Below are 13,253 nucleotides of genomic sequence, written 5' to 3'. Positions count from 1 at the left end.
TTTTAATTTTTTTTTTTATATAAAACAGGACCCAACAATCTTGGAGTTCACGGGAACTATGGGACCACTTTCCTTGCACTTCTTATTCTCTAAGATTTTCAAGAATTATTTAATTCTATTTTCCAAGAAAAAAATTAAAAACAAAATTCTCTCATTACCTTTTCTTTAACTTTTATGCCGTTACGTCATTAATCTTAAACGTTTATTACATAAAATTAAATCAATTTAAAAAGTAAACAGTAAATATTACCTTCCCAACAGAGCTTCACATCCAAAACGAATATTAGAAGCTCAAGAACGCAAGCTTTTTTCTCTGCTCCACAAATTTTCGATGTTCTTCAAAGATCACATTTTATCTCATCCCAGATAAGTTTTTTTAGCTCCATTCATTTCCTTTGATGTTTCTCAAATTTCCCATTAACTCATTTAGATTAATATCGATTTTCAAGAGAGATTTTGACTGGTAGTTGCGTACGAATCATCATCTCTCCCTTTCGAATTTTTTTCCCCTTTTCTTGTCATATTTCAATCTCACAAGCAACAATAGTGCATTTTTTGATAGAAAAAAGCAAGTTGGGATTTTTAGTTTTGGTTTACGACTTTACGTACAAGTTTGGTTTAAGCTATTAGAATCTTAACTTTCACACAGTGAGGGTGTTCTGCGTGAAATAATCTTGTAGGTTTGAAGATATATAATTCAAGGAAAGGGAGTCGTTTTGGTTTGTTGTGAGTTTATGTGTGAAAATTTCTTGTGGGTTTGGAGATACGTAATTGCTATCTTGAAAAAGCTAAAGGATTTCAAGAAATAATCTTTTTCAGTTCTTGAAGTTTCTCACACACAGTGAAGGTGTTTCTGTGTGAGATTTCATTGTGAATTTGGAGATACGTTAATCTAAGGTAGATGGGTCTTTTGGGTTTGTTTCAAGTCGATAATTTGATGTTTAGGATTTGAATTAAAATCTATAACATTACTTTGTCTTGATTCTTGAAAACCCCCACGATTTTCAAGAAACTTCATCTTTTTGGTTGTTTATGTCTTGAGCTAGTTTTGTCATTAGTTCAACAATGGGTAAAAAGTCAGGAAAAAATAAATACGATAATGACACCATCATTTTCATTTCCATGGCACAAGAACACAAAGAAGAGGGAAACAAATTATTTCAAAAGAAAGATTACGAAGGTGCCATATCAATTTACCAAAAAGCCCTCAAATTGCTTCCCAAAAACCACATAACAGTCTCTTATCTCCAAACCAACATTGCATCATGCTACATGCAAATGGGTATCACCGAATTCCCAAGGGCTATTCATGAGTGTAATTTAGCCCTTGAAGTTACACCGAAATATAGTAAAGCACTTTTGAAACGAGCTAGGTGTTATGAAGCTTTAGATAGACTCGATTTGGCTTTAAAAGATGTTAATCTTGTGTTAAATATGGAACCAAAAAACATCATGGCAATTGAGATTGCCCATAGAGTGAAATCACTTATAGAGCCAAAAAATCTCATTGTCAATGAAGAAGAAAAAAGTGAAAAACTTGAGCATATGGATAAAAAAGTGGACAAGATTGAAGTGAAAGAAACCAAAGATAAGTTGGTTGTTGTGGATGAAAAAGATTCAAAAAATCTCATGGTGAGTGAAGAAAAAAGTGAAAAACTTGAGCATATGGATGAAAAAGAAGACAAGATTGAAGAGAAAGAAACCAAAGATAAGTTGGTTGTTGTGGATGAAAAAGATTCAAAAACTCTCATGGTGAGTGAAGAAAAAAGTGAAAAACTTGAGCATATGGATGAAAAAGAAGTGAGTGAAGAAAAAAGTGAAATGCTTGAGCAAATGGATGAAAACGAAGACAAGATTGAGGAGAAAGAAACCGAAGATAAGTTGGTTGTGGATGAAAAAATAAGCAAATTTAGCGAAGAAAATAACAAGCCAAAAAGGAGTATAAAATTGGTCTATGGAGACGATATAAGATGGGCAAAAATTCCAATTAATTGCGATGTTTTGGAATTAAGAGAAATTATATTCGTAAGATTTCCACTTTCACGAGCTGTTTTAATAAAATATCAAGATCAAGAGGGCGATATGGTCACAATAACCACAAACGAAGAATTAAGATGGGCGGAATCACTTTCGGATCAAACTTCGGTCAAACTTCACATCATAGAAGTCAACCCCGAGCAAGATCCATTTTTCGACCATTTTAGAAGACAAGAAAAGAAGAAAAAGCTTTTAAATTCAAAATCTTGTATCGATGATTGGATTCTAGAATTTTCAGAGGTTTTCAAGAACTATGTCGGGTTTAATTCAGATTCGTATTTGGATCTTCATGAAATTGGTATGAAGTTGTACATGGAGGCTATGGAGGATGCGTTAACAAGTGAAGAATCGCAAGAACTTTTTAATAAAGCAGCCGATAAGTTTCAAGAAATGGCAGCTTTGGCTTTGTTTAATTGTGGAAATGTGCATATGTCAAAAGCGAGAAAAAGGGTTTTTGAAGAATCAAAAAAAGATTTATACGAATGGGCACAAAATGAGTATTCAAAAGCTGGTGAGATGTATGAAAAGGCAATCAAAGTGAAGCCTGATTTTTACGAAGGTTTTTTGGCTTTAGGACATGAGGAATTTGAGAAGGCGAAAATACGTTGGTATTATGAGATTGAGAAAAATGATGATATTCAAAAGTGGGATTCGAATGAGGTTATTGAACTTTATAATAAAGCGGAAGAAAATATGGAAAAGGGTATGGGAATGTGGGAGGAAGGTGATAAAAAAGAAGGTGGAAATATGAGGTCTTTGATAAATGTTTTGTGGGGTACTATGCTTTATGAAAGATCAAGTATGGAATATAAATTAGGGCTTGATTTTTGGCATGAATGTTTGGAGATTGCTGTTGAAAAATTTGAAGTTGCGGGTGTTTCTCATACGGATATTGCTGTGATGATAAAGAATCATTGTTCTAATGTTGATGCACCACAAGGTATTTTGGTTCCTTATTTTTCTTGAAAATTTTACGTTAATTCGAGGTAAAAAAAAAAGGTACAAAAATCCTATCCATATTTGTCGGAATCAATTAGTTGACAATATGGTGAAACTTGATTGTTGGAGTATTAAAAGGGCAAAATGGTGATTTAGTCATATTCAGACACTCCAACAAAGAAACAGTCTTTGTGTATAACACCTCGTTTTCCACAATAATTGTTGTACGGATAAATGTTGTTTGTTGGATGCTTAAAGATTGTTTATTTTTTTGGACCATATGGATTTTTTAGATATGGGAAATGACCATTTTACCCTTTTATTTTACTTAACGCATAAAGAACGATTTAATAGATAAAGTCAGAGAAACGAGACTTTCCATATTAAGTCCTAACTTTTTACAAAATTGAAATCACTCTCATTTCTTTTCCTTCCATTTTTCCAAGTATGTTGTCGTTTTTCCATTTGTTTTTTAAACATCATTTATCCAACAACACCTAATGAGAAAAAAAAATTATGTCTCTTATAGACCACCATTTTGGACGTTTTTCAAAATACGGAACCAATCAAGTCATATGGAGCCCTTTTTGTTTGAAATTTTGCTTATTTTCTTCTGATTTTAAGAAATCTTGGAAGCAAGTTTTGACCTTAAATTCTTATGTTCTTTAGGTTTAGGTTTTGATATTGATGAGATAGTACAAGCATGGCATGAAATGTATGAAGTGAAAAGATGGCAAAGTGGTGTTCCTTCTTTTAGATTAGAACCATTGCTTCGAAGACGAGTTTCTAAGTTGTTTTACGCCTTTGAACATGCACAATGAGTGCCATTTCAAGATCCGGTTATTACATGCAAAAGGAAAACGGGTGCTTCTTGTTCCATGTCCAACTACTTGGTAATTCTTCTATCTAAAATTACTTTCTTGCCCATTTTAATTGTGATAGAGAATTGGACTTACTTATTTGGATCCACAAGATTCCCGTGGTTTGTTGTTGTTGAAGGGCATTTAGGACATTTGCTTGTAGTCAACCATTTTTTTCCTTGTTACTACCTATGTCCCACGAAAACTTTCAACAATTTTCATTAGGAGTTGTCTTGTATTGATCATAAAATCTCATTTTTGGCAAAACCCCCTTTCTCATCAAAGGGTATTTTCGACATTAACTAATGGTCCAATGATAAATGCCTTATAACATGTCTTTGTTACGTAATTTTCGTGTGTCAAAATCTAACATCCTCTTATTCATGTGCACATGTTCTGTTCTTGATTCTTGATTCTTGATTTTCTTGTAACAATGACAATTCTACTCTTAATGATCTTTTTTAACGACTTAATAAATATTTAAAATACATTCACAATGAACATATAATACTTTTTTTTCACTATGAATCATAATTTATTTAAATCGAAGAATATTTTGTCTTTATTTATGAATTTAATTCAAATTCAACTATTAAATGACTTTTTCTATTTCTGTTTGCCTACCAAACATGATACCGGAATGTAATGGTTCATTCCATTCTCTTACTCATTCCATTCCTTTGTCATTCCATTCAATTTAAACCAAACAAACCTTCAACTCTGAGGTAGAAACTGATATTTCCACCCATTTTGCCACATTACAAGCCATTTTTAAGGGGCATTTTAGACATTTCACAACAATCTTACGACGTCCGCATGTTAGCATCTTACTCATGCACACACATTACCGTTTTTCTGTGTAATTTCTTCATGTCCTTGTGACAATGACAATTATACCCTCACTGCCATGTTATAGTTTTTCACATGGTGCCCTATTGATTTCTTAATTTACCCTTTTTTAACGTTTCTCTCGAGCTAGAAACTGATACGATCTTTTCTGCAGGGTACTATTGCATTGCAGGTGAGTTGTAAGTATCACGACAAAACATAGTAGATAACACGGAGGGGTAGTTACGTAAATTGGTGAAAAATACTTTAATTTTTTAAAGTATTTGTTTTTAAGGTCATATAGAGTTATTTTTGTTGTTTTGGCTTGCAAGTTTTATTCAGTTGGTGTATACTCTTTAATTATGTAACCAATGTTGATTTAGTAGAAAGTGATTTTGGCTTTTGCACACAATGCCTTCACTTATACTTTGTTTGTTACTATTTACTATTATCAATAAAGAAATACGTTGCTTGTTACATATTGTTATTATATCAGTAAAAAAATATATATATAAGTATATTGCTATATGTTTAAAGAATTGTAAGTATGTTGCTATTACGTGTAAATAAAATATAAGTACATTGCTATATAATGAGTTCCAAATTGCTATACTGATTTAAAAAAAAAAAAAAAAAAGTAAAGTAAAGTACATTGCTATTTCATGCTAATAATTAGTTAACCTTAAACAAAAATATATTCCTTTTTCTTGTTTATGAAAAGTCATATCCACTGAAAACTTCTATTGTTGCTTGATTAAAAAATCGATGTATACAAAATATTTCAATGTATAACTTCCACTCAACACTAGAAAAAATGATTTACCATTTTACCCCTCATCTGTGTACCATATAGAGGAAAAAGAGCATATATAATCATAACGCCACCCTAGATCGCGAACCTCGACCTAACCCTAACCCTAACCCTAAAGGCACCGACTCCGTTTTCGGCTTACCATGGCTACAACCGGGAGAATGAACATGGTGGCCGTTTCCATTCGTTTGATGAGAATAACCACCACCACCACTACCTGCGGCAGCAGCCGCCGCGGCGGCGGAAGCAATAGGTCCTCCGTTTTGTAAGTTTAGGGCTAGACTCGAAGCAGTCATCGGCATCATGTTGATGCCGTCGAATTGATCGGCGGCGGCGGCGGAGGAGGGTTCTTCTGCGACCTCGATGTCTTCGTTGTAGCCGTTGATTAAGAAATCGGAGCAGTTTTTCTTGCAGCCGTGATCGTATGGGTTTCTGAATCGACCTCCGTTTCCTCTTAAGTAGTTGTATCGCATCATGTTTGCCATTTCGTTTGTTGTGATATTTCGACCCACCTTTCACCAATTAAAAAAATAAATTGATTCTATAATAATATAATTTTAATTTAATTTAATAAATGGGGAAAAAATACCTGAGAAATTTGCATACAAGTTAAAGCTGCGACACCAATCAAGAGTGAAAAATCTGAAACTAGAAATAATAGAACACCAAGATGTTGATTACCAACATGTTGCAACCACCCCCCAAAAGAAGATGGAGCCAATGGATCCTTCACAATTCCTACATCAAAATCAATACTACTCCTATTATTATTAAATGTAAAAAAAATAGTAATCTACTTTTATTTGTATTTATTTTTTTATTAATAAACAAATAAATGAAGAGAGAAACCATACTTGTAAGTGCAACTGTGCCGGTTATCAACATGGCAAAAACTTCCAGAACAAGAAAAACCAAAAAATCCCATTTGTTTTTCTGAAATTTAAAAAAAAATGGTCAATGGAAGGAGAAAAATGTAAAAATTATATAATTTTTTATAATAAAAAAAATTACAAACCTTTCCGACACAATTGGATACCCAAGGGCAGTGATGGTCAAATTGTTCCACACATCGCTCACATGTTGAACAATGCTTCGCTCGAAGAGGTCGAACAATCTAATTTATCAAAATTTATAAATAAAATAATAAATATTTAAAAAAAAAAAGGAGAAACATTTGGGATGTATCATGTATGCTATTACCTTACAAGTCGCACAGAGTTGATTCCAATTGCCAGCTAGCAAAGCCGGGTCCCGCACCTCAAGCTTAAGTAAAGGCTCCTACTCGATACAAACAAAAAATACGAATTTATAAATTGATGAAAAGTAAAGTTCATTTCTATTTTATGCAATTCATTGAGAGAAAAAAAATATATATGTTTATGCACAATGGTGAGGTTTATTTATAACACAAGCTTACATCATCTCTTGTATCTTTGGATTCATTCCTGTTGGCTTTAATGTAACCTGGATCTTTGCTACAAAAACCACAAAGGACACCAACATCATCAACATGTCATTTTTTATAAAAAATTGAAGTTATTATTATAAAATTCAAGAGTAAAAATAAAAATAAAATAAGTTTACCAGCTACAGCGATAGAAAAGAATTAATCCTGCACTTGCTAATGTGACACCAATCCATGCAAAAAATGCAGAACCAGCTGTTAATTTTGGTAAATTTGAAGCTGCAGACAATAAGAATTAAGAAATACTATTATTAGATGATAAATATATATTAATTTATTTGAGAGGATTGAAAAATATAAATACCCATGATGACTGAATTGATATAGGTCAAAAGTAGCACAAATATTACACACAGAAGTGCTGGTGCTAGCCCTAGTTTTGTTAGTTTTCCAAATGTACCCTCGTAACGTTTTTCAAGCAACTTCCTAGCATTACCCTGGAGAATATATATAATATATAATAAGGTGATTGATTAAAAAAAAAAAGGAAAATATTATTGTGAATAAAAACCTATTATTTTGCAAAATTATCAATATTTATGGAGAATACGAAGAAACCACTGAAATTTCTTTATAAATGGTCCCTACAGTCATTTTCTAATTATTTCGCTAAATAATAGGTATTAATATTATTATTATTAAGGAATACCTACAAGGAAAAATGCAACTTGTCGATGATTTTTATCAGAAGCAAGTTGTGCAGGTGTAAGGCCAGTATTATCAGTCACCATTAAATCATCTTTCTTTCCTGCTTGCACTAATACTGTGCATGCTTCTAAGTGTCCCCTGATTGCAGCCCAATGTAGAGGTGTACAACCTAAAATTGCAAGGATCTAATTGTAAGCAACTATCTCACAAACAAAAATGATGGATCAAAAGTCTTTAAAATACAATACCTTCTTTGTCTGGACGCCCTCTATATGCATCCAGAAAGAGAAGAAGACGTATACTATCTGCAAAACCTTTATATGCAGCCCTACAAAACAAACTCTTGAATTAAGGGACAATATAGAGTTGGAGTTTATAGTAGAATGAAGAGATTCAAGTACCAATGTAAAGGGCTTCTTCCTTCATTATCAGGAATATCTGGATCTGCATTCCATTTTGTGACCATGTGATACAGATAAGCTGTTTGACCATACTGTGCAGCAACATGAGTGGCCTGTAACAAATTCAAATTTGATAATGAAATAGAATCTTTGTTGACAGTGCCCTAAATTGAATCCATGAAACTGAAATGAATTCAATGCCCTAAATACACACCTGATATCCAAATACATCAGCTGCATTAACACGAGCACCTTCTTCAAGCAAAAGATCTGCAATCTGAATGGCTCCCCTAACAGCACTCCAATGCAATGCTGTTTGACCACTGACATCCACTGCATTCACATCTGCACCATGCTGAAAGTTTCGTTCAAATGAAGTTAATACCACATAAACAGAAAGATGAAAAAGAATACCATAATATGTGAATAGAATGAAGGAGAAGCAGTTGAATGACAACTCTTTGGCATCAATAAAGAGAGTGATCAATCCATTGATCAGTATTTACAACAATTTGTATTTTGTAATTGATATCGTGTATGTGACTGATAATATTAGCTTAAGCTTCTTTTACTGATATCCTTTTTGGATCACTCTGTCCAGTAAAGGTAAAGTGGAGGATTGCTGAGATAAAACTGATCACGAGTGTATATACTACATAACTTGTAGTATTGTATACATCTTCATGAGCGAAGATAGAAACAGAGGAAAAGAGGGAAAACCTCGACGATGTATTGAGCAGCGGCGACACGATTGTTAAGGGCGGCCCACTGCAAAGCGCGGTATCCCTGATCGTCAGGCTTGTTAATGGAGCAACCTTCTGTCTCGACCAAATTTCGAAGCTTCTCCAAATCACCATACGCTGCAGCAGTGTAAATGTCATTCTTCAAGCTTTCCTCTGGCACTCCCACTCCTCCCTCGGCCGCTCCGTTGCCATTTCCGGCAGCAGTAGGATCTGTATTTTCTTCGACCTCGATCTCTGATGACATGCCGATTTAGAGGTAAAAAATTAATACGTCAAATGAAATGTAATAGATCAAAGGGGATTCTTGAACAATAAATTAGAGTATTCATGCGAATTAGGGTTTTTCCGGAGAGAGAGAGATAGGCGTCGGTGTTGACTCGGTAATGATGCGACGGCTTTCTGATGTCCGGTAAACAGAAGATTACAACAGAAACAACCGAATAAAAACACATCACTCCTTGTAATATTTCCAAGTATTCCGAAATAAATATATTTCCTAATGTACGAAAAGAATATTAAGTATAGACTATAAAATTAGAGTGCTACATGTATTTTTACAACCTTTTTTGGGGGTAACGGCCCAAAAATGATTTTTTTTTTCATTAATTTTTTTACTAATGGATTTGATTTTAGATTTAATCTCATTAGTAGTGTTATAACATCAATAGCAACATCATCAACTAGGAGTACGTAACTCATTGCAGTTTTTGGTCGAAACCGAACCGAAAACTAAAATTTTCATTATTTAAAGTTTAGAAACTATACGGTTCAGTTTTTAAACCGAAGTTAGAATCTTTGGTTTTCTAATACAAAAGTGGTCCATAGACAGCAAACTGTTCTTATCGACATAAATGATCCGCGGACAAAATTTAGTATCTTTGTCTTATTTTACATAAACGGGCATCACCGAACATCTTTGACCTTAATTTTTACATAAATGTAGGGTCACCCCAAGCCTAGGATTGTAAAATTATGTAAATGTATCGATTTGGCTAATGTCACATAATATGTCTCAAATTAAGTAGGTAACATGTCTACATAGACATGACATACCATGTATGCAATTCTAATCTAGCCTGATCCATATGGTGTTTACATGATATCTACATGGATTTAAAAAACTATTTTTTGATTTAGTTTATCTTTGTGTTCTTCTATTATAACATTGTATTTTGAAATTTTTATCCAATTATAGCAGAGAAAACTACTTTGAATATGGATTTAATCTTCTATGATTAGATAAAATCTTCTAAGTATAATGTTGTAATAGAAGAACACAAAGATGAATTAAATTAAAAAATATTTTTTTAAATTCATGTAGACGACTTATCAGCGTCATATTGATGAAACTAGGGGCGGCTCAACCAATTTGAAGACTCTAAGCAAATAAAAAAAATCATGGCCCTTCAAGTAAGCAATCAATTTCGAACTTGAGACATTTAGTTTTATAAACCAATGCTTTTACCACCAAACCAAGCTTCAAATTGTCTTTGTAACCCAAAATGAAGCTGGATTCAAATTGCATATATGGTATATCTGAATTTTTTAAATGCACGTGGACATAATGCTATAATAAACAAATAAATAAAAGTAGAATGTGTATACCTTTCTAGACTTGTTAGCTTTGTTTTCAAATTCAATACTTGTTAGCTTTGTTTTCAAATTCAATACTTGTTAGCTTTGTTTTCAGATTCAACTTGTGCACATCATTTCTACTTCTTAAGATTATATGATATTGATTAACATTCACATATTTTAGAATAATAATAATCAATACTAAAATAAGATTTCATTTGATAAAAACTTTAAAACCAATTCTTTGTAGTTATATATTAATAACATGAGTTCTTTTTTGTCAATTTCCATAATATTAAATCGTACTAAATAGATAATATTAAAATTACTATAATATAAATAATCATCAAAATACATTTTTGTTACTTTATCTAATATGTAACATATCAAAAAATTATATTAAAAAGAAAAAAATTGCTTAATTTTGTATTTATTCTTTAATTAACAACTTTTTTTTTATCCAACTAGCTATTTAAATCGTAGATGAGGCTTCATAAACTGATGTGGTTCCATTTAATAGAATGTGATTTAGGGCATTCACATACGGTTTCATGTATATATTATTATTTTTTTTGAATCTTGTCATTTTTACCTAATGAAATCACAGATGGACTTGACCATTTGCAATTTCCTCATAAGCCATTATGATTTGCAGATTTCCAATGTTATTTTTAGAGAAAATTACAAATATAGATATTTTTGTTAATTACTTTGCAAAAAAATATGGTTTTTCAAAAAATAGCTACTAAAACCACGTATGGGGCCACCTCATCTTCGGTTTTGTCTAGTCAACTTTGGTTTAGTCATAATCGGGGAGAACAAACCTTTGATTTCATCATATATGATGTTGTTTTGTGACTTGTCTTTGGTTTCATGGTGTAACATCCGGTTTTCAGCTTCAGTGCTTTTGAGAGATTTTGAAGGAAGAAGCAAGGAGTAAGCCAAAGATTAGCAAGAAAGTCCCCATCTCCCTTCCTAGCTTGATTTTGGACCCTTGTAAGTGCTCAGGGCTCCATCTTTTTTATAATAAGTTGCTAGATCTTGAATTTTGTCATATTTTCTTTTTGATCTTGTTAGTTGAGATGGTCAGATTTCATAAAAGTTGCAACTTTATGAATCTCTGGATCATTTGGAGTGGTTCATGGTTTGGATCTGATGTTTGGTTAATTGATTGAGCCATGCATAAGATTTTGGTCATAAAACCCCATGCTGACCTAAGTTTAGTCCAATACATGCATTGGACATGCATGTCTAAAAAATACAAATCTTTAAGTGCTTCTTGGTTAAGCCCATGCTATGGTTGTACGTTATGGACCTAAGACTTGAGATCTAGACCTCTTGGTGAGTCTCAAGTGATTAAGTTGAAAACTTTATCCATTTAGACAATAAAAAATGATCAAATATGGACTTTAGAACCTTTGGGACCAGAAGATTCGACTTGATCCATTAAGACACTTTGGACCTAGTGTCCATGATGTGGCCTAGATTGCCACAACGTGGCAACTTGGGAAAACGCATATGTTTTGTCGTTTGAGGGCCACGACGTGGCCAAGGATGGCCATGACGTGCCAAGTCAACTTTGATCGTTGACTTTAACTTTTGACTTACATTGACGTTTGGTCAAACCCCTAGTTTTGGAAGGAAAGTTAAGGGTGTACTTTGTATGGTTGTATAGGTAGTTATAACATCTGTATTTGTGGCAGTAGGAACAGTAGCAGTTGATCATCATTTGTTAGGTGAGTCTCCTCATCGTACTTGTGGGTCAAAGGCACCAATGTCGGCCCACTAAATTATGTTGTAGGATGATAATTATCCTTTGTGACACTTGTTGATATGTCTGTATGTGCCTGTTGTCTTTATGACTCTTGCTAGTATGACTGTATGCTTAGATATAGAGGTAAAATAGACTCATACCGGTTGAAAGATACCGAAGGAGTCGGAAGAGACTCAAAGAGTTGGAAGGGACTCACGGATGAAATAGACTCGTTACAACTTAGGGTTGATATGTATGTATGATGTATACACGTGATATGTATGTATGATATGTATATATGATATGTACACGTGATATGTATATACGGTTTGTGTTTAAATGTTTTTTCAGGTACTTTTGGTTCAAAAAGGAAGGATCCGGCTTGATCGCATCACACCCACCATTAATTAGTTTTGATGATTTTGGAATTGTACTCTGATAATTATTTTCACACTGATATGTTTTCGATGGTTTGAAAAGAATTTATGATGGTTTTGGTTGACTTAAAAACAAAAAAGTTTTACTTAGTATTTTTGGGTTGTTACATGCCCAATAGCCAATTATATTCAAGCCTAAGAAATGTGTAGCTCATATTTTACACTCAAGCGTTCAGATTCTCTCTCTTTATGGTTGAAGAACGTAACTTTTGTAATTGATGTTTTCTTTAGTTTTTTTTATCATGTACGCTCTTATTTACTAGTTATGTGTATGTTTTTTGGTCATTTTCCCCGAAAATCGGAAAACTCATATGAAACAAAAAACGAAACTGAAACTGAGATGAGAAGAAATCGTAGATGGCCGAAATGTCATATGTGATTTCACCTTGTTAGAAATTACTTTTTTTTATATCTGCTACTAAAACTAAAGACGGGCCACGAGACCGTAGTTCGTATGATGAAACTGAAGTCGTGTCTCCCCTAAAACCGTGAAATTGAAGCCGGATAGATGTAACTGCAGATAAGGAAGCTTCATTTGCGGTTTTAATGACTATTTAAAAAAAAAAACTAAATTTTAACTATTTTTGTAAAGTAAGTAATAAAATGGATGTATTTGTAATTCTTTGTTATTTTTATATGACAAAATTCATTTAAAAAAAATATATTATACATGGTTATGGCCTGAAATCACAACCCATAATTCTCTATAACACTTCATCTGAGTCATTTATTTATTTATTTTTTGCTAAATCTTGA

At 32.9% G+C, this 13,253-nt stretch overlaps 2 protein-coding genes across 2 annotated transcripts; one reads left to right on the top strand and one right to left on the bottom strand.

The window, feature by feature from the left end:
• Nucleotides 1-207: 207 nt before the first annotated feature.
• LOC111882267 (protein PHOX4) lies at nucleotides 208-5,141 on the top strand. Its single transcript, XM_023878619.2, has 3 exons — nucleotides 208-2,977; nucleotides 3,646-3,869; nucleotides 4,840-5,141. Exons 1-2 carry the CDS (start codon nucleotides 1,066-1,068, stop codon nucleotides 3,795-3,797), a joined length of 2,064 nt encoding a protein of 687 aa, XP_023734387.1. The 5' UTR covers nucleotides 208-1,065; the 3' UTR covers nucleotides 3,798-3,869; nucleotides 4,840-5,141.
• Nucleotides 5,142-5,390: 249 nt separating this feature from the next.
• Nucleotides 5,391-9,204, bottom strand: LOC111882248 (protein S-acyltransferase 24). Its single transcript, XM_023878605.2, has 13 exons — nucleotides 8,710-9,204; nucleotides 8,204-8,344; nucleotides 7,990-8,102; nucleotides 7,837-7,916; nucleotides 7,594-7,757; nucleotides 7,245-7,377; nucleotides 7,060-7,159; nucleotides 6,893-6,950; nucleotides 6,676-6,753; nucleotides 6,491-6,589; nucleotides 6,330-6,408; nucleotides 6,065-6,213; nucleotides 5,391-5,987 (listed from the first exon to the last, which is right to left on the bottom strand). The coding sequence occupies exons 1-13, from the start codon at nucleotides 8,974-8,976 to the stop codon at nucleotides 5,538-5,540; spliced, it is 1,911 nt and encodes a 636-aa protein (XP_023734373.1). The 5' UTR covers nucleotides 8,977-9,204; the 3' UTR covers nucleotides 5,391-5,537.
• Between the last annotated feature and the right edge of the window lie 4,049 nt (nucleotides 9,205-13,253).

The sequence above is a fragment of the Lactuca sativa genome, chromosome 7, assembly GCF_002870075.4.
Source record: "Lactuca sativa cultivar Salinas chromosome 7, Lsat_Salinas_v11, whole genome shotgun sequence".
NCBI classification, from domain to species: Eukaryota; Viridiplantae; Streptophyta; class Magnoliopsida; order Asterales; family Asteraceae; genus Lactuca; species Lactuca sativa.
This window is presented reverse-complemented; position numbering and strand designations above follow the sequence as displayed.

What these genes read in the sequence shown, in the direction of transcription:
- LOC111882267 (XM_023878619.2), top strand. Translation starts at nt 1,066, where the DNA reads ATGGGTAAAAAGTCAGGAAAAAATAAATACGATAATGACACCATCATT. An exon ending in TAATGTTGATGCACCACAAG is followed by an intron (nt 2,978 to 3,645) that starts GTATTTTGGTTC and finishes TATGTTCTTTAG; the next exon opens with GTTTAGGTTTTGATATTGAT.
- LOC111882248 (XM_023878605.2), bottom strand. Translation starts at nt 8,976, where the DNA reads ATGTCATCAGAGATCGAGGTCGAAGAAAATACAGATCCTACTGCTGCC. An exon ending in GGAAGAAGCCCTTTACATTG is followed by an intron (nt 7,917 to 7,989) that starts GTACTTGAATCT and finishes TTTGTTTTGTAG; the next exon opens with GGCTGCATATAAAGGTTTTG. An exon ending in CGGCACAGTTGCACTTACAA is followed by an intron (nt 6,214 to 6,329) that starts GTATGGTTTCTC and finishes ATTTTGATGTAG; the next exon opens with GAATTGTGAAGGATCCATTG.